This window comes from Ceratotherium simum, chromosome 18, assembly GCF_057802395.1.
Source record: "Ceratotherium simum simum isolate JZ-2026a chromosome 18, ASM5780239v1, whole genome shotgun sequence".
Lineage (NCBI taxonomy): Eukaryota > Metazoa > Chordata > Mammalia > Perissodactyla > Rhinocerotidae > Ceratotherium > Ceratotherium simum.
In genome coordinates, this window is record NC_141917.1 from 41,763,130 (window position 1) to 41,783,480 (window position 20,351).

The window sequence follows — 20,351 nt, forward strand, 5'->3', positions numbered from 1 at the left end:
ACACACTTATACACACACATACAACTACAATATGTTAAATAATAGATATAATTTTGTGTACTACATACAGATGTACACAGACATATCCTGCAGGCTTTACTCATGCAACTCTGCTTCGGGTTTCCTTTTAAATCCATCTTTAGCGATAAAAGGATCCCTTTTTATTTATTAGACACCGAGTTTGGATTTGTTTAGTGTTTTCTGATAATTGTATCTTATCCCATGCTCACTACAAAGTGTCTGGTTTTAGAACCAGCAGCGCTGAAGTAAGTAACTGCCTGGCAAAGGGGAACGTCTGTTTGGCTTAACAGGACGAAGACAAGTGAGGCACCGGCCCCGCAGAGAGGCCCAGCCCTGCCCAGCTGCACAGACATCAGGACTCACCAGATTCTGAGTAAACACGGAAACATCCTCTGTGCTGTTGTCAGAATTCATGCGCACCAGCCTTCCGAGTCTAGGGGAACTTACAATCGTAAAAGTTATAGTTCTGTTTCCTGCACTGTTCATGTCATTGGTCACAGCTCTCAGGTCATAAGATGAAAGGGGCTTCATGGAACCTAAGTGAAAATTAAAACACGCCCGTAAGTAGAAAGCATATGAAGGCTGCCAGTTAATGCAATGATCTTCATAGACCTCTGAAAACTCTGGAAAACACACGGTTATGTATGGGGGACTGGCAAGCTCTAATTTGAAATTGGGCTGTGAGGCGCTGTGAGATCTCGGAGGCATCTATTTATGGACGTGATTCGCTACTGGGGCTGGAGATGAAAGGGAAAAATAGAGGAGGTGGGCTCCTCAACCCCCACCCGGTCTTGGGTATCTAACTGATTCCGAGGAAAAGAAGGCAATGCCATTGTGTGTGGCACCCAGCCAGGCAGGAAGGGGAAGCCGACTGTGTGCACTGAGAGGACAGGAGACAGCGCCCTCCCCTGGGAGGACAGACGCGTCCCGGCCTGAAGGTGGCTGCTGGTGCTCAGTGGAGTGTCCGTCTGCGGACATGTTGGGGGAGAGATGGGCTCTTGAGCAAATATGAGACATCTCCAGAGGACCCCCAGACGTGCAGGTTGCACAGACACTGTGGGGAGTGAAGGGCCTGTGTATGCTAATGTCACCTCATTGGCAACCAAAGGCCAGAGAGGCTTGGGGACACTCAGGTTAGAGCAGTGCTTCTCAAATGCTCGGTGGTGAAGGATCAGTGTTCTGCCCCTCACCCACTGTGGAATGATAATTTTATAAAATACAATAAAATGTTGCAGCAATGTCAAATTGCTATAAAACTTTCTAAACACTTCCCTTCACTTCCCATTCTTATCAGTTCACAGACCAGACGGTCCACTGACCACAATTTGAGGAGCACAGGTGGCAGTACACATCCCTTTACTTTGCAGTGATTTAGGAAATAACCCCAAGCTTATAGGATGCCAGGTCTGGAAGAGATTCACACAGTCATCTCTGCTCAGAATCTTGCCTTATCTTTTCAGGTTTAGCCCTTTAGGCCTTGCACAGGGTAGCCCTTGGAGTAGGCCCTTTATGAATTGTTTATGAAGTGGAATCAACCACGCAATAATAACTAAGCCACCTGAATCACATCCATTTTGCTTTCCTTACTCGGCCACTGTAGCCTTGGAGAGTGAAGGCGACTGACTGTGGTGTTTAAACAACATCAGGTGCTTAAAAGCAGGACCCTGACCACAGCTAACACAAGGGGAAGCCAGCTCTGGGTAAGATTTTCAAATGTGCAAGGATTGTTCTGAGTCTGCAATTTGGAGGCTCCATTTAAAATGCCTGACAACAAAAACAAAAATAAACAAGCAGGACCAAATTAAACTAAAAAGCGTCTGCTCAGCAAAGGAAACCATCAACAAAATGAAAAGGCAGCCTATGTAATGGGAGAAAATATTGCAAACCACATATCCAATAAGGGGTTAATATCCAAAATATACAAAGATCTCATACAACTCAATAGCAAAAAACCAAATGACCCAATTTAAAAATGGGCAGGGGCCGGCCCAGTGGCAAAGTGGTTAAGTTCGCACGCTCCACTTCAGTGGCCCGGGGTTTGCTGGTTTGGATCCTGGGCACGGACCAACACACGGCTCATCAAGCCATGCTGAGGCGGCATCCCACATACAGCAACTAGAAGGATGTACAACTATGACATACAGCTGTCTACTGGGGCTTTGGGGAGAAAAAAGGAAAAAAGGAGGAAGATTGCCAACAGATGTTAGCTCAGGGCCAATCTTCCTCAAAAAAAAAAAAACAAAATAAAACGCCAGAGGGATCCTTAAAAAAAAAAAATGGGCAAAGCACCTGAATAGACATTTTCCAAAGACATACAAAAAGCCAGCAGGTATATGAAAAGGTGCTCAACATCACTAATAATCAGAGAAATGCAAATCAAAACCACAATGACATTATCACCTCACACCTGTTAGAATATCCGTTATCAGAAAGACAGTAGATAAGAAATGCTAGTGAGGGGTGTGGAGAAAAGGGAACCCTTGTACACTGTTGGTGGGAGTGTAAATCGGTGCAGCCACTATGGAAACCAGTATGAAGGTTCCTCAAGAAATTAAACATAGAACTACCATATGATCCAGCAATCCGATTTCTGGGTATTTATCTAAAGGAAACAAAATCATTATCTGGAAAAGATAACTGTACTCCCATGTTCATTGCAGCATTATTCACAATAGCTGGAAGGTATGGAAACAACCTAAGTGTCCATCAATGGATGAATGGATCGAGAAAATATGGTGTATATATAAAGAATAGAATATCATTCAGCCTTTAAAAAGAAGGAAATCCTGCCCTTTGCCAACAACATGGATAAACCTGGAGGGCATCATGCTAAGCGAAACAGCCAGAGAAAGATAAATACTGCATGGTATCACCTATATGTGGAATCTTTAAAAAAAAAAAGTCAAACAGAAACAGAGAGGAGAAAAGTGGTTGCCAGGGACTAGGGGGTAGGGGAAATAGGGAGATGTTAGTAAAAGGGTACAAACTTTCAGTTATAAGATAAATAAGGCCTGAGGGTCTAATGTATAACATATAACACGGTGACCATAGCTCACCAAATTCTCACCAAACAAAAAAGAGCAAATATGTGAGGTGATGGATGTGTTGATTAACTCGATGGGGGGAGACTCCTTTCACAATGTGTACATATATCAAATCATCACGTTGTACCCTTCAAATATCTTACATTTTATCTGTCAATTATATCTCAATAAAGCTGAAAAATAAAACAACATGAATAAAATAAAATAAAATGCCTGAGCCTCTGGCATGGGCACTAGATCCTGGGGCTCCTGAGGGTGAGGTAGGAGTGCCTGGGAATGTCAGCTTCAGGAACACAGTTCCGCCCTAGGTTCAGGACTGCCTTGGCACAATTTTGGTTGTTACACAAAAGTCCTCATGTGACGCTTGTAAATGCCTCCCACATTTCTCTCACTTCTTGCTGCAGAAATTTTTGCAGTCGTTGTCACCTTCCAGCCTCTGGAGCCGGGGGCCCAGGCTCAAAGGTCACCCAGGGTAGGCCAAGAGGAATTATTTTGTACACTTAGTCAATGTTATGTAAAATCAGGTGGATTATGTCTCTCATGTGTGCAGTCTTTGGGCACCCCAACATCCAATTTCTCCACCTTAGTTTTTCTTTAGAATCCTTCCCCACTGTGCCTTCTTAATTATTTCCTTCTTATAAAGCACCCTAACTCTTCACTTATTCCTTCACCTCCAGGGTTACCTTTGGCAGGTGGGAGGGTGGAAGGGATTCTTTTTAAAAAATACACCGTTTCATTTATCTTTTGGGGGTGGAGGACCCAGCAGAGATGTTCCAGGCCAAGAGTTCTTTTCTCTCAGCTGAGGTCCATCAACCCCTCATTCCCTCCTCCAGCTACCTAACCCAGAAGGGCATCTAGGGCGTAATTCCTAGTCAGCAGTCACCCTGGGCTTGCTTAGTCGGCAAGAGTAGCTGGCTGTATGTTGCAACTGCCTCATGAGCGTATTTTACTGCCCAGCCCGATTCACCAAAAGCCGAACATCATTTTCCCCCCAACCAACCTCATTTCATCCAAACATTGATATTTTCATCAATGAGCTCCAGGCACTTAACTTGGGAAGGATTCTCTAAGGTCCCACCTAAATCTATATTCCATTAAATAACTGTCCTCCAGCGGTGTAGTAATAAAAGGGCTCTATAAACCACATCTGGTTGGTGAGCTCTCACTCCACATGCACTTCTTAGAGATGTGAAAAGCAAATCAGCATGTTGGAGTCAAGAAATCTGTTTATCCTCCTATTAAATACAGCATTTCTCAAACATACTTGTATCTTATTGTGTTTGTTTCATGAAAAACAACTATCATAACAGAAAGAGTTTCATGGTCATCAGGCTAGGAGGCCTTGTACATTCTTCAACAGGCATTATCAAGTGCCTTGTATGTGACAAGCCCTACAATAAGAGTGGAGATATACCAGGAGTCCTGCCCTTTCTTTTAGACATCGAGATAATTCTAAGAAGTACGTATTTGTTTCCGTATCACTAAGAAGGGATGATAAAGCTCAGAGAGGTTAAGCAACTTGCCTAATAGTCAAAAGTAGGTCTCACTGACTCCAAAGTGAGTATTTTCAAAGTTGACACTATATTGCCTACACCATTCTCCTTGGAGCTCACTGCTGAAATGATATCTGAGTTAGAAAAGAATATGATGATTCATTCAACAAATCTGACAGATTCTCCTCTCCACCTTCCAAACACACCCTGCCTCTTCCCTGGGCTTCACTTCCGCAACCTTGCTTTCCTCTCCGGTGTGCTCACCCCTCTTCGTTGCCACCCACCAAAATGCTACTCACTCTGCAGGGGCAGCTCAAGACCTGTCTTGGCCAACAAGCTCTCCCTGACCAGTTCAGTCTATGGGAAATCTCCCTCCCCTGAACTCACGTAGCTCACCCAGTCTGTACCACTTACCGGACACTTAGTATATGTTTTGCATGATTAGTATACTTTTGAGTGTAAGTCTCTTATTTCCCCAATTAGTAAGCCTTTAATTATTTCCTCAAGGATTGACAATTTTTTCTTACACTTCTTGGTTATCTCTAAGTCTCACAATATTCAGTTTGGTATTTCCAGACCAGCCAGCTGAAAGGTTTTACAAATTTACTCTCAACCCTGTAGCAACATGCTGCGATTTCCGTCTTTGTTCTTCTTTCCTTAATTCCTACCATGGAGGACAGATGGCCCATTGGTGAGATGTGATTCCCTCCATATCATGACAAAACTCCAAAGGGATTGAAGTCACAGAGTTTGTTACAAATACCCTTCACTGATGGGCTACTTAACTCTGGTCTGTGTAAGCTTATATTCTAGATCAGTTTGACAAAACTCTCAAGATCAACCCCTCCTCAACACTCTTTGTAAAAGAGCCAAGTACAATTTGGATGCACAGAAAAACTAGGTCCTAAGGCCACAGTATGTTCCTACATGCCACCACTAAAGATAAACACATTCAATGGAAGCATTAAAGGTGAAAAACTGGTTACAAAACTCCTTTCTGGGGATTAAGTTTTACAGAAAGAAATAGAACATGCATATATATACACACATATATGAGTGTGTATGTGTATTTATATACATAGATAAAAATAACAAAATAAAAATATACATTGAGTAGATATTTTTTCTTAGTTCACATACCAAAAATGTTTGTTTAGAACTTCCTTCTACTTTAAAATAACTGAGTTAAAGAATGACTTTCAGATTTGGCAGGGCATAGAAGCTATGGTTAACCTTAAAACATTTACCCTCTGAGTATTCTTATACTTATTTTGGCTTACCCTACAAATTCTTACAAGTCTTACACCAGGGGCACTTTTTTTTTTTTTTTGAATTTTTTGTTTATTGCAGTAACATTGGTTTACCTTTTTAAGACTGAGTGTGCACAGGAGGCAGAACAGCACGGCCAAAGTCTGCTGGGCTGGTGGAGAAAGTCCAACCGGTATGGGATCAACGTGAGTAAAAAAAAATGTTGACTAATGCTGGGTTGCAATATTTCCCTAACCAAAGAGAGCAAAACACACAACATTTCTCCATAATCGTTGCTGGTGACTAAATTGCTATGCATATTTTCCTAGTTGTATACATCAATCCATCAATAACATTGGGAAGGAGACAAAATAAACAGCTACCATTCTCAGGGACATTCTGAGGGCCCCATTCTCAGGGACCTAACATTCTGAAATAGAGACAGCCCTGGAACACAGGCCCACACAGAAAGAAGAGGACCTGCTGTGATTCCTGCACAGGATTTGGGGTTGGAGGTGGCACTCAGTCTTGGGGCTTATGACTCCTATTAGTTATGTGACTTAGAACCTTCCTGAGCCTCAATGGTTTTTATCTGCCAAATAGGGACGATCAAAGCTTGCTTTTACGCAAAAGTTGCTTTTACATACATTATTTCATTTAAATCCTTGTAATAGCTCAGTGCAGCAGATAAAAAAATATAAAACACTATAAAAACAGGTATCAATAGTATCTGAATGTCCATTCTAGGATAGAAATCTATTAGATTTTCTCCTATTACGGTTCTATAAAATCTATAGTTCTATAAAAAGGAATTGATTTTCCCTGATATTTCAGAACATTTAGGTCAACTTGAGCCTGACAAGAACAGCAGGAGCTGATAGCTGACACCTGGAGTCATATTCCAAGGTGGGACACAGAGTGCTGCCCTTCCCCCTCAGCCAAGGGGCAGGCTGACAGATGAGCGAGGCAGAGGTCACTCAGGGGCTGCTCCCAGCAGGACCTGACGTGGTGGGGGAGGGTCCTGAGGCAAGAGGAAGAGTGGGGCATCTGTTATCATCCCCCCGCAGCTTTACACAGCGGCAGGACCGACATCCTTGGGTGGCTGCTGCAGAAGCCAGGCTGAGCAAGGCTCTATTGGGTCCCTGGAGAGAGGACGAGGAAATGCGCTCATCAGAACCACACTCACACCAGGGAATTCCGATATGGAACAGAGGGGGCCACTGCTACTTGGGGATGTTAGGGTAGGAAAAACGCCAAGAAAAAGTGGAGCAGGAGAGTCATAAGGTCCATCCCAACTCTAAAATCTGTGACTCCGCAGTCTCATTTCCACACCCACCCAACTTGACAGTTTATCAAATATAAGAGCCACCTAATGGAAATGTACGTGAAAATCCATCTTCCTTCCTCCTGGCCAGGAGCTGGAGCTGAAACAAGTCACAGTCTGGGGATAGCAAGTAACACAGAAAACAAGAATAACAGACCCAGCGTGCTGGGGGAGTTGGGAAAAAGGAGCAGTTCACTTTGAGATTTGGGGATAACATGCAAGTTCCGATGGAGGGTTCTTGGACACAGGGAGGCCAGGTCAGGACAGGCGCAGGGCATGTTGGAAAGGGGAAGGAGATGTTACTCAGGGCTGTGTCCAACTATTAAACTATGAAAACTATATGTTTTGCACTATTCTACAAAAGTGATGAGGGAATTTTGGCCACTTTAACATACTTTTCCTGCTGAACTAATATTCAGTAAAACACACCAGAAACTCAAAACTTTTTAAGCTGTAGCGGCTATAACTCCCCTTAATCTAATACAACTGTCTTCAATTACTAAACCAGAGTTTAGCCAGAGGAGATGAAAGATATTTAATCTTCTGCAGCAACAAGATTTACTCTGATTTTAGAACTTTTTTTTCCATAGATGACTATATTTTTCAGATTACTAAGGGTGCAGTAATCTGCTTATTTTTTTTTAACACTAAATGGCAGCCTAATTGCCTTGAAAAATTTATAGAAGCATCATACTTATTCTCAGAGAAAAATTATGGAACATAAAAAGGTTTTAGAATAGAAGAATCTGTATGAACATACTCTTCTCTGCATTTTGATAAGGTTCCTTTTCAGGAGCTCAAATGCTTAAAGCAACTAAAAATTTCAAAATCTCTCCTAAAAATTGTTTGTTTTTTTTTTTTTTTTTTTAATAGTTACAAAGAGCAATTTCTCTCTAGGTCTACTACAGAACGATGTGAGCTTTATCCACCATTTACTAGTTGCACAGCCAGGTTACATTATCTCTCTAAGCCACAAATCCTGCCAGCTGCCTGTGACTATATCACCTACCTCACATAGATGGAAGGATTAAAAGGCCAGTACAGTGCCTAGCCCTGTGGCTCTCAATCCTGGCTGTACTTCAGAACCACCTGGGACTTAAAATAAATTAGTATTTTTAAAAGCTTCCCAGGGCTTGAGAACAACTGGCTAGAGTAACCATAGAGTAACCATAATCAATAAAATGAATAGTGTCCTTCTTCATCTATGTTTTACTGGTAATGCATGTCAATTAAACGTCATGATGCACAGGTTTTTTTTTTAAATGTAATATAAATTTTATTATTTCTTGTGCTATGTTGGTGCTTTTTTTTTTTTGAAATAACAAGTTTAAATTTGTTTTCCTCCTTTTTCATTCCTCCTGCCATTGAGTAAATCTTTCCCTATCCCTGCAACGAGGGTACTGAGCCAGAGATGCTCACTTAAATCTTTCCATCTCAGCGTGGCTGAGATTCTTGGCAAACAGCAGTCCAGAGGCCTCAGGGCCCCGAAGCAAGCACTCAGTGGAATCCCTACAGTCCCTTGATGCACAGGGTTTTATATTGAAAAAAAGAGAACTCCGAGATCTAGATGGTCCCTGCAGAGCCTGGTCTCCTTGCTTCTTCACGGACCCTCAGGAGAGAGCAGGAAAAAAGTGCACATGGACCACAAAGATGGCTGCTCCAGTGATTCCTCCCCTCGTTGCCCTTCACCAACATGCCCTCTTCTGAGGAACTGCAGAGGGGACAGAGAGAGAGGGTGGAAAGCCCCAGCCTTGCTTTTGCTAAATTCCTGCTAAGAGAGAATTCTCTCTGGGACTTGATGACGGTTGTTGGTATCACTCTATGGTAGAAGATGATGCTTTATACCATGTAGGTAGAACTTTCTAAATAAATTGAAAAATACTTAAACCCAAACACTCACTCAAGTTAAAAATCTTACCTGGAAAGATGCTCAGTCCTCTGTTTACTTCTAAGCTAATGATCAGAGCTTGAGCTGTGATGCTAAAAATTTGTCGCGGTGCCAAGTTCAAACCATCAGTGACCTGAAAATTAAAGCCTCCTGACTTTGCTCCTTCAAAAGAAGAAATTACACTCTGGTCAATACGGTTGTTCTGCAAAAGCCACCCACTTTCACCCTCTCTCCCACCTGATCCCCCTGCAAAGCAATGCCGTCAACTGCAGTGTGTGTTAATACAGTCACTGAGCTCACCAAATCAAATATTGTCAGAACACGAAGTTAAAAGAACGTCAATAAAGGTCTAAAATGCATATCCCTCTCCCCACCATGACACAATAAAAGAAAGCAAAGATGTAACCTCCAAAAATTTTTTTTAAATTTTAAAACATATTCATCACCTGCATTTTATTATTTTGGAATCAATTTATACCATAAAAGTAATGCACGCATGCAACACACACACATACGCACATGCCCTAACGATTTCTGAAATATTGATCATATTTGTTTGATAATACTGAAAATCACAACTAGGGGAAGTAAATAAAACTTAGCCCCTCCTCCCAAATAATTTCTAATTATTCATCTATCTCAAATTAGCTGTTTTCTGCTAAGAGGGGAAAGAGAGAGTGAGGAAAGAGCCAGACCCGCTTTTGTTAAATTCCTGCAAGAAGAGAATTCTACTCTCACACTTCTGTCAAGGGATTAGTAATATCGGTAAAGTTACAAATGAACTCTTGTGCATAACAGAAATTGAGACGGGCGCCTATCGATTCAGTTCCCAGGAGTGCTTTACCAGTCTGACTCACAGAGTACCAGGCAAGATCACCATGTAGAGAGCCCGATGTCCACATTCCCATTGCCCTTTGAAAATGTTCCCCCAGCAGGAAATCTGGAGGCCCACAGGTCTTTGCATCAAGTAATGGGTAGAAATGTCCTCTCTGTTGCCCTCAGGGACATGTGGCAAGGAACAAAGAAGGCATGGTCCGACTCTGCAATTACGGACAAGTACTCCCTTAATAACACTGTTCAATAAAGGGCTGGTCGATGGCTTAACAGTTGCTCAAGTCTGTTATCTAAGCAAACCCAGAGAGTTCTGATTCCCCATAAAAAAGGTTACAGAATTTAGAAAATTACCCAATACACTCAAGAGTCATGATTTAAAAAGAGAGAATTCTGAGTCTGCCTAATTTAGAACAGGGGCCTATAATCAAGTTTTTGTTTGTTTGTTTGTCTGCTTGTTTTTACTGAAAATAGCACTTTGAAAGTTGTATTTAATGAAACATGAAATTAGGGAGAGAATGCTCTCTGCCATTAGGCCCTTTGAACATTTCATGAATCCGGAAACAAAATGGAAATGGAATCAAAAGGCATTATATCAAAACAAATACTAGAATAGTATATGGGCATGCCCTATCTTGCTAATTATGACCAAAGAGAAGAAAGGAGGCACATGTGAAAGTCAGAGTGACCTGTGGACTTTATCTTGTACAACCTCAGATTCTCCTGACAGTGCTCTCAGAAAGCCAACCGTAAATCACTTAGCCTCTCACATCTTGGCTTAATCAACCTACTTAGATTATTATGGGGAATAATGAATTAGATTAATGGCAGAGCACTTTGCAAATATCAAATGCTAACAGACTAATTAAACCTAAGCCTTTGTTTGGGCTGATGGATGGACAGATGTAGCAGAGAGAACCAGCTGGTTTCAGCAACAGACCCATCTGCAGTCACTTTGAGGGCTATTATTGCCTCCACATCCATTTAGAAAATGTAATGGATTGGCTCTCAAAGAGCTTGCCTTCAACTCCCTTCCTGCTTTTTCAGAAGAAATTGTTTTCTCTACTTGCCAAAAGTGAATATTGACCTGGTAGTTGACAAATCAATCAATCCAGAGAGCTAATTTTTATTTTAATCCTTGATTGCAAATAGTAATTTCAGTTCTTCAACCTACTCTGCCCTCAATGGGTGGGCAGCTGGTAGAGAAAGCCCAGCTTCAGGGTCAGACCAAGTTACATCTTTCTGAGCCTAAATGTCTTCATCTCTAAAATGGGGTCATTACTCCCAATGATTGCTTAGAGGACTTCTGCCGATGAGATGAAACCGATCATGTGTGCCTCCTGGGGGCCTAGCAGGTGCCAGAGAGTCAATAGTTCCTTTCCATTGCAAACTACACAGTTTCAGAAATTGGAAACTTCCCTTGTGCAAGTCTCTAGAACAGGTCTCTCCATTTTGAAAATATGATAATCTTTTCATAAAAATGAAAAATTTTCTAGTCTTTCACCTAATAATACTTGGATTTTTCGTATCTACTAATCAAAACCACACATAATGGGCAGAAACCTCCTATCAACTCAGTGCCTCTTTAAATAATAAAATTGTATTTTATTAATCAGCTTATCTGCACACATTTAAAAAATGGAAACATATATATGTGGAAAAGATCACTCAGTCTAGAAACAATGCTTTGGCACATCTGTGGGTAGATTTAGGATCTTCTTGCAACAAAAGTAACCCCACAGGTCCCCAGGCTACAGGTTTGTTACCACTATATGAGAGCATTCACATAGTAAATTATTTTCAGAGTATTTGGGGATTCTTTGCATTAACTGTAAAGATAATCAGGAAATTACTACATTTGGATTTAGATGTTTTATCTTTATTTTCTTCACTATATTCTCAAAGAAGATAATTAAAAATGGCTGAAAAGATATGACTTGCAGCTTTCCCATCTTGTGGGGCTGGCTCATGCTCCCTCCCATTTCCTCCAGCAGGCTGGGCATGGGCTGCTACCCCGCCTGCCCTGTCCACTGACAAAGGGCAGCCTGGACACAAAGCCAGGCTGGATCGCGCCTTCCGCAGATTTACAGTGGCTGTTTGGCTTATTGATTTTTTGATTAACAGAAGGAAGGAAAAAAAGCCTTTTAATGTCAGGGTCTCTTAGAATTACACTTATATTCATTTGTTCACTCATTCACGCGTTCATTCATTTAACAGATATGTTTGTTTTGTTCACTAATGTGTTGCTAGCATCTGGAACATTACCTGGCACATGACAAGCATTGAATATTATTTCATTCTTTCAACAGTTTTTATTAGGCCCCTTCCACGATCCAGTCACTCTTCTAGGTGCTGAGGATACCAGAGCAAACAAAACTAAGATCCTGCTCTTGTGGCACTTATACTAGTGGGGAAGACAGAAGACAAACAAACATGCAAATCAGTCTATACCACAGTGCCAGGTAGTCAGGGTAAGGGATGGAGGTCACCAGAGAAGTGGTGCTATTTTAGCAGGTGGTCAGGAAAAGGATCCCTGAGAAGCTTCTATTTGAGCACAGACCTTACACGACAATGTGAGAACGCCATGTGTGAGTTATAGGTTCTTTCTAATGTTTGCTATTATTAGCCTTAGTAAAACATGCCACTTTTTAAAAAATAGAGCCCGGATAGTTTCTAGATGGCTTGTGGTTTTCTGTCAGCAACTAGGAGGTGTGACTATCGTGTTAACCTCTGATTGAAACACATTTAGTTTCACATTGTTTTTCTCTGTGACGTACCAGTGTGGACAAACACTAGCTGGCCCTCGTTGATTTGAGCCTGGGTGAAGTTCTGGATACTTCGTCCAGGAAAGGACTTGAGAGCCAAATGCCCGTTGCTCGGTGGAGTGACCCAGTAGGTGAGGTCCTGCGGGGAGGAGTCCCCATCCTCTGCACAGAGGTCACCACTGGTAATGTCAGTGACAGAATTCACCCACACCTTAAAAAGAAGAGAACCAATTCCAATTGCACAGACCAATTCCAATCACATCACACTAGTAAACCTGATAGCGATGATACTCTGAACCTTGCAGAAAGATTTAAAAACTAAAGCCATTCACCAGTGTTTTTAAAGCATGAGGTTTCTTAATCCAAAACAGACATATAATTAAATGCCAGACGAAATGCAAGGCATGTTGTAGTGTTTGTTTAATTTATGAGGTTTATGAGGTTTCAATAAAAAATACTATTCGTAATTATTTATTCAAAATTAAATTAATTAAATTAAATTAAAAATTAATAATTAAATTATTTAATGCATATATGCATTATTTAAAGCATAATAATACTAAAAACTGATAGTTACTAAGCACTTCTGTATGCCTGGCATATGCTACATATGAAGCATATGCTAAGATTCTATGTGGAATCTCAGATAATCACAGAACCTACCTCATAGGGCTGATTTAAGGATTTCTATTTATCATTTTAAGAAGGAAATGATTTCATCAGCTTTTAAATATTTGAGGGAACAACATACATTGCACATTTTAAAAATTCTCCTCTATCCTACTTGTCTTGCAGGAAAACAAATAGCTGGCTCCTATGGCCTTGCAATATTTACTGTGCTGATAGCTTATCTACAATTGTTTCTGAGTAATAGTCTCTATTTTCCAATAACATTTAAAATCTATTTAAATTGCTTAAATGTCTTAATTCAACAATTCATCATCTAGCAGCATATACTACGTCCCAGGCAATGTTCTGGGTGCGTGCAATCCATCAGCAAACAAAACAAAGAGTCCTTCCTCATGGAGCATTCATTCCAGCAGGAGAGGATGAAGGAATGCAGGGAAGAAACAAGAGGCACAATAAAGAAATGAATCATATAGTCCCTTAGAAGGTCACAGGCACTATGAAAAAATTTAAAACAAAGCTAAATAAGGGGCTCAGGAGTGGGAGAATGTTAAGTAGGAGCGCATTTGAGGGAAACTGGAGGGAGGTGGAGGAGCCACATGGATAGGTGGGGAAGAACACCCAGATAGAGGGAGCAGCCCTAAGGCGGGAGCGAGCCTCGTCTGTTTGAGGAGCAGCAAAGAAGTCAGCGTGGCAGGAGCAGGAGAAGAGAGAGGAAGAGTAAAAGGAGATGATTAAACGTGGTGGGAGGTCTTGAATGCCGCTGTAAGAACTGTGGCTTTTACTTGAGTGCAATCGGGTATCATCACGTGGTGATGAGTAACCTGGTCTAACCAGTAACCTGAGTAACCTGGTGAAGAGTAACCTGGTCTGACTTAGGTCTTAACTGAATCCCTGTGGCTTCTGTGTCAAGAATAGACTGTGGGAGGACAAGGGTGGAAGCAGGGAGAACAGTCAGGAGGCGACTGCAAAATCCCGGAGAGAGATGAGAGAAGAGAGTGGCTGGAAGTTGTCAAGTGGTAAGAAGCGGTCGAATTCTGGGGCTGTGTTGAAGGTAAAGCTAACAGTTTCTGATGAGTTAGATGTGGTGAGATGTGGAAGAAGGAAAGGTGGCAAGAAGGACCCCATGGTTTGGGCTCAGCACCTGGAAGGATGGATTACCACCGTCAACTAAAATAAGGAGAGCTGCCGGGAGAGTGGCTTTGGGAAGTAAGATCAGGAGTCCAGTCTAGAACATGTTGACTTTAAAATACTTATTTAGACATCAAATCACATCTGATGGAATTAGGCTGTTTTGAGTTTCTATAATCATGCAGTCACATGATATTTCACTAACACTAAAAATGGGCTGCTTTATCACTAACTAAATTTTTACATTGCTATGTATATTTATAAACATCTTCCCCACAGAAACACTATGCACATTCCTAAGCTTGTGTGGCATTCTTTGCTCTCTGACTAGAACCTTATCATCTTCCATGCTTGTTACCAAACTTGTTTAAAAATTCAATCCTAAATGACTTAATAGATAATCTCTCTGGTCTAAGGGGCTGTTTTCCTCAGTAGAACAGGCAGTTTATGAAATAACTTAATTCATGCCCACTCATCATCTAGTAACTATTTAAAAAGAATTTGAGAAAGGGAGATCAGAAAGTATACAGGATTCCCACATTTTCGTATTAGGCATGATATGCCACTTTAGCTGTGTAACCTTGGGCACATTTTTTAATTTCTCTGTGCCTTAATTTCCTCATCAGTAAACCAGGAATGACAGGATTATTTTGTATAGTGAGTGATTTAAGATATGTAAAGTACTTAGAACAAGCTTCACCTTGCACATAGTAAGCATTCAATAAATATTAGCTTTATGTTACCCATCTTCTTCATCACATTTGGCTCTGAGGATGGATGTGATTTTTTTAATATTTCTTAAGTCATTTGGCGTGTGATGATTACTACGATAGAGGCCATTCTATAACATGTACTGCAGATTTTGTTTGATCCCACAGCATTCCCCTATAACTTGGGGTGAGTAGTTTATCTGTTTATTGATTGTGTTGTCAATGGATGCTGCTATAGCTTGGCATTTGGAATATGCCCACTGAGGATTTTTCAGCCCTAAACTCTAAGTACATCAATTTTTTAATATCTACCAGAAATGCGAATCAACTTAATGTTTAAATTATAAGGTTTTGGCCTTCAGTTAATCCATGGAAAGGCTACAGTTTCTATAAAATATGCAGATTAGACTGTTTAACAAAATTTCAAGCCCACTCATTCTAGTTTTTCACTTCTTACATTTTAAAATCCATCCATGTATCTTATTCTCATTTCTTCAAGAACTCAGACTGATTTGGAAATGTATTGCCATTTCTCTTCCCGTGACTCGCAGATATTCATTTTTTCCAATACCATGCATACAAAAGCTGGATGAAGCATGTTTTCCACTGCAGTTACTCTTCTGTGAAACACTGCTTTTGCCCCCTCTTGCCTCTAGAATATACCATCTTCCAAAACAAATGGAAAACCTGCCACTCAAAACAAAAGCTAGTAACCTCAGGTCTTCATTTCCACTGGAACCAAATTTAGTTCATTTAACAGCCCCATTGCTTTCGGTGAGGCCTGATCTAGTGCCCAGACATTGGTAATGGAAACTTCAGATAGATGGGGGGAAGAAAAACAATGACCCCAAACTTGAATTCAGAATTAAAAGTAATCCAAAGCCCAAGAAATAATGGGTTTAAGGAATAAATATCTGAAAAGATTAACACATTAATTGGAATAATTTCTTTTTAATTTGCCTTTAACTCATACAGGAGGTTAATGGGATTTAGAAACCTAATTATAATCCAATATAATCCTAATTATGATCCTAATATTTAAAAACCCAGACCTTTGAGTTTCTCATGAGGGATGCGAAATATTCAGGAATTCACTACCATACTATTTGACCCTTCTGGGCTGTCAGTCATTCCACTGTCCCTAGCTCTCAAAGCTCTTTTTAGTGATGACAAGTGCTTATCAGAAACAAGCAAGTGGTTCTATTTTTGGTATAAAAAACAACACCAAACCAAAACGAACAGTATTATTGAAAGCAGAAGTTGAAAAATAAGAAAATGAAGCCCCCTTGTGGACACAAATATATTTTATCAGGTATGCAAAAAATCACTGGGCTGCGCGAATACAAAAGTACTCAGTAGAACATATTTCAAAGTAAAATGCAAAGGATTCACCCGAGGTGGTCTAACTCCAATTCCTAACTCCAGTTTGTCAAGACGGAAATGATCTCTGGTACCACTGAATGGCCCTGGAGATCAGCCAGCCACAAGTCCTGTGGTTTAAGGAAATGTTGGTTAAAGTACTTCAGGAGAAGAAGTGTATTGGAAATGCTGAGACGGAGTGGTTAACATTCAGATTTCTGCCTTTGAACTTTCATCCAGAGTCTGAGATGCTATCAGCAGCTCTACCTCCTATCCTCCCACTTCCTTCTCCCAAGTAGACTGCAGATGACCCTTCTTGCCACCTCCTCCAAGCTCCAATGACAAGTGAGGAGAGTGAGTGGTCATGTGGGATACTCTTAAGGTCTTGAGAAAATGCTGTTTGAAAAATCAAAGACAGCATAGAATCTAGAGGCCATGATGGTTAATTTTATGTGTCAACTTGACTCGGCCACAGGGTACCCAGATATTTGGTCAAACATTATTCTGGGTGTTTCTATGATGATGTTTTTGGATGACATTACCAGTTAAATCAGTTGACTGAGTAAAGCAGATTTCCTCCCTTATGTGGGTGGGCCTCATACAATCAGTTGAAGGCCTGAGTAGAACAAAAAGGCTGATCCTCTCCCTAGTAAAGAGAATTCTTTCCTGCCTGACTGCCTTTGAACTGGGACATCAGCTCCTCCTGTTGACCTACGTATGGGAACTATACCATCGACTTTCCTGGGTCTCAGGCCTTTCAACTCAGACTGGAACTAAACCATTGGCTCTCCTGGGTCTCCAGCTTGCCGACTCACCCTATAGATCTCGGGACTTGCCCACCTCTGTAATCACATAAGCCAAATATATATATAGGGATTTATTTTCTATATAAAGGGATAGATATCCATCTCTTTATATAGATACATAAATATCTATATATTTATATGATATAATATAGATATATCATTATATACACAAACACCCTATTGGTTATGTTTCTCTGGAGAATGCTAAATAATACAGAGGCCTTATGAATTCATATTTATAACTGCCTTTGCCCCAGACTCTGCCATTACCTAACCTGGTTATTTTGGGCAAGTCACTTAACCTCTGGAGCTTTCTTTCTTCTTTAAAATGAGAATAAGAGCAATTCTTGTTGTATCTACTTCACCAGGTCCTTGGGCTTCTGAACTGTAACTGTGAAGGAAGAGGCAGGGGAACGTCCTGGTTACGAGCAAACACTGTCATCCTCGCTCTGCCACTGACTGCCCACCAGCAGCTCTTCCACTGTTGACCTTGGGCAAGTGTCTAAGCCTCTCTGGGCCTCAGATTCCTCATCCTTAAAGTAGAAATTGTCTCCCACAGAGTTGTTGAAGATTAAATGAGTAAATACGTGTAAAGTGCTTAGAACAATGCCAGGCACAGAGTTAAGTGCTATGTAAGCACTGGCTATCACTAATGATCATGTAAATGATAGTTATTATTACCATTTGATATGCTCTGAAATCTAGAAAAAGAAAAATCACTGTCTGAAATAATCCCCTAAATTTGAACCTTTGCCTGGAAAGAAGTAACCAGCAACCATAGCTTTGGAGAAACTATCTGTTATTGGAAAATGCACTCCCACAGCTCTGCTATTGTGATGAAACGTATGTGCTTTATACATTAGTTTTCAGAAAGTTAACAAGCCCGATGTGTGACAAGTCTTTAATTGTATTAATAATTGCCAATTTGTGAGAACACCTTGCAATATGTCCAACACACACAGTCTTTCCAGGAAGTTTTCTACGCTCATTTGCCATCGTTATTATATATTCTCATGAATATGATAGAGATATCACACTCCAATAAAAAATAACTAAGGGCAGAAAGTAAAGATGTCTTAGATGTCATTAACTGCCAATACAGGCAATCAAAACCAGCAAGACCAATTCCTGCCTGCCTCTTGGCTCTTTGTCATCAAGTCTAATTTATGCTGAGATTGATAATAGACATCATAACTATATCATGAAATTTCAGTACACAATATTTCATTACTCTAAAATCCTTAAAGCAATTTCAATCACATTATACTATATATGATAGGAAAGCAATATTGTAATTATACGCCCTAGTCTACACTCCTCTTTCTTCCAATATTTAAAATTTTATAATTTATTATGTTCTTACTTTTCTCTATTTCCCCTTCTCACCATGACTTTGGGCCACAATAGCAGGACCTAAAGTAAACCAGCCAGGTTTGCTGACAATGTACCTTGTCTTTCCAGCCCCAACTCCTTTCCTGCTGGAAAGAACAAAGCAGACAGCAGCGTCTGGGCAGGCAGGTTAACCTGGCAGGCGGGGCTAGGATGATGGGCAGTTGCAGGGAGACTTCAAAGCTGGCGGCAACGATTTGACATGCCCCCCCAACACAGAGACCTCTAACATGTGCTAAACTATCCTGATGAAGGGGTATTTGGTGGGGGGGCTGTTATAGGTGGCATCAACTCTGTTATAATCCTATGGTACCTGTTTCTAGGTGTCCTGGTAAATATAAATTTCCACAAATGAACTCCTGGGACTTTACCCAACCTGTAAACGGCCCCAGAAACAAAAGAGTGGCGAAAAAAAGTGATTTATCCATATAAGAACATTTAGCTTTGCTGGATCAGTGGCTCACAATGTTTTCTGATTAGCACCCAAAGTAAGGAATACACTTTGCACAGCAACTTAGTACACATATGTATATTTGCATGTGTGTATGTTTAAAATCCTATATATATATATGTATATATTCATCTGAAGCAAAAGTTGCATAAAACAATACTTACTCTCACTATACACAGTGCACTCTGATACGACCTATTCTATTCTATTTTATTCTATTTAATTTGTTTTTAAAATATTGGTCCTGATCCACTCAATTAATTTCACAGCCTACTAATAGGTTGCAACTTGAGTTTTAAAACACTATTCCAGATCATTCCCAATGTGGATAGCAGACCACCTGGGCTCAAATCCTGTTCTCTCTCTTACTAACTCTATGACCCTGGTAAAGTGACTTACCCTTTCTATGCCCTGTGTCTACTTAATCCTCATTCTATGTCAAGGGTTGTTGAGAGAATTGAATGAGAGATTGCATGTGATGCTTTCAGAACTGAGCCTGGCTTACAGCAGGGGCTCAATAATGCTGGCCCACTTCCCCACCACTATCTCTGGAAGGCAATGGAATGAAACGGTCAGGCGTGGGGGGTCCTTATGCCCAGACATCAACTCTCACCATGGAACCTAATGTCTTACCACTCTCCTTCTCCCTCCATCTGCTCTGGTCACTCTGAGCTTTTCATGTCCTCAAACATGCCAGGCACGCTACAGACTGACGACCTTTGCTTTGGATTATTCTTTTGCTGGGAATGCTCTTCCCGCTAATATTCTTATGGCTCCTTACTCTTCCACCTAATCACCCCCACCCCCTCCTGTATTCAAAAAAAGAGGAGACATGGTGGGTGTAAAAATGCCTTTCCTTAGGCCTGCTTGCAAGGTTGGCCCTTGGCTGGCATCTGGGAACTTGGCTGTTAAACAGTTTCCTGTGCCGATCTAAAACTTCCCCTAAATGATAAGAGTGGCTCACTGTATTGAAACTGTTTGCACAAACAATGTGGTTTGTGCTGGACACCTGCTTTCCTTCTGAGAGTCTGGCATTCTGGTACATACTAGGCAGAGGATGCCCCCCTGACCAACCCCCAGTAAAAATCTTGGCACTCAGTATCTAATGAGCCTACCTGGTAGACAACGCTTCCTGTGTGTTGTCACAACTCATTGCTGGAAGAATTAAGTGCATCCTTTGTGACTTCACTGCGAGAGGACTGACTGAGAGCCTGACTTAGTTTCCTCTGGGCTTCATGTCAGGTGCCTTTCCCCTGTGCTTATT

General features: G+C 41.0%; 1 protein-coding gene across 1 annotated transcript in view; it reads right to left on the bottom strand.

Annotated features, from left to right (window-relative positions):
* Positions 1-20,351, bottom strand: part of LOC101390553 (chondroitin sulfate proteoglycan 4-like) — a 65,870-nt gene that overhangs the window by 19,167 nt on the left and 26,352 nt on the right. Inside the window, exons 6-8 of the mRNA XM_004423027.2 lie at positions 12,627-12,825; positions 9,049-9,180; positions 385-557 (exon numbers count right to left, since the gene is read on the bottom strand). Coding sequence (XP_004423084.1) covers positions 385-557; positions 9,049-9,180; positions 12,627-12,825 — 504 coding nt within the window. The remainder of the gene's footprint in view (positions 1-384; positions 558-9,048; positions 9,181-12,626; positions 12,826-20,351) is intronic.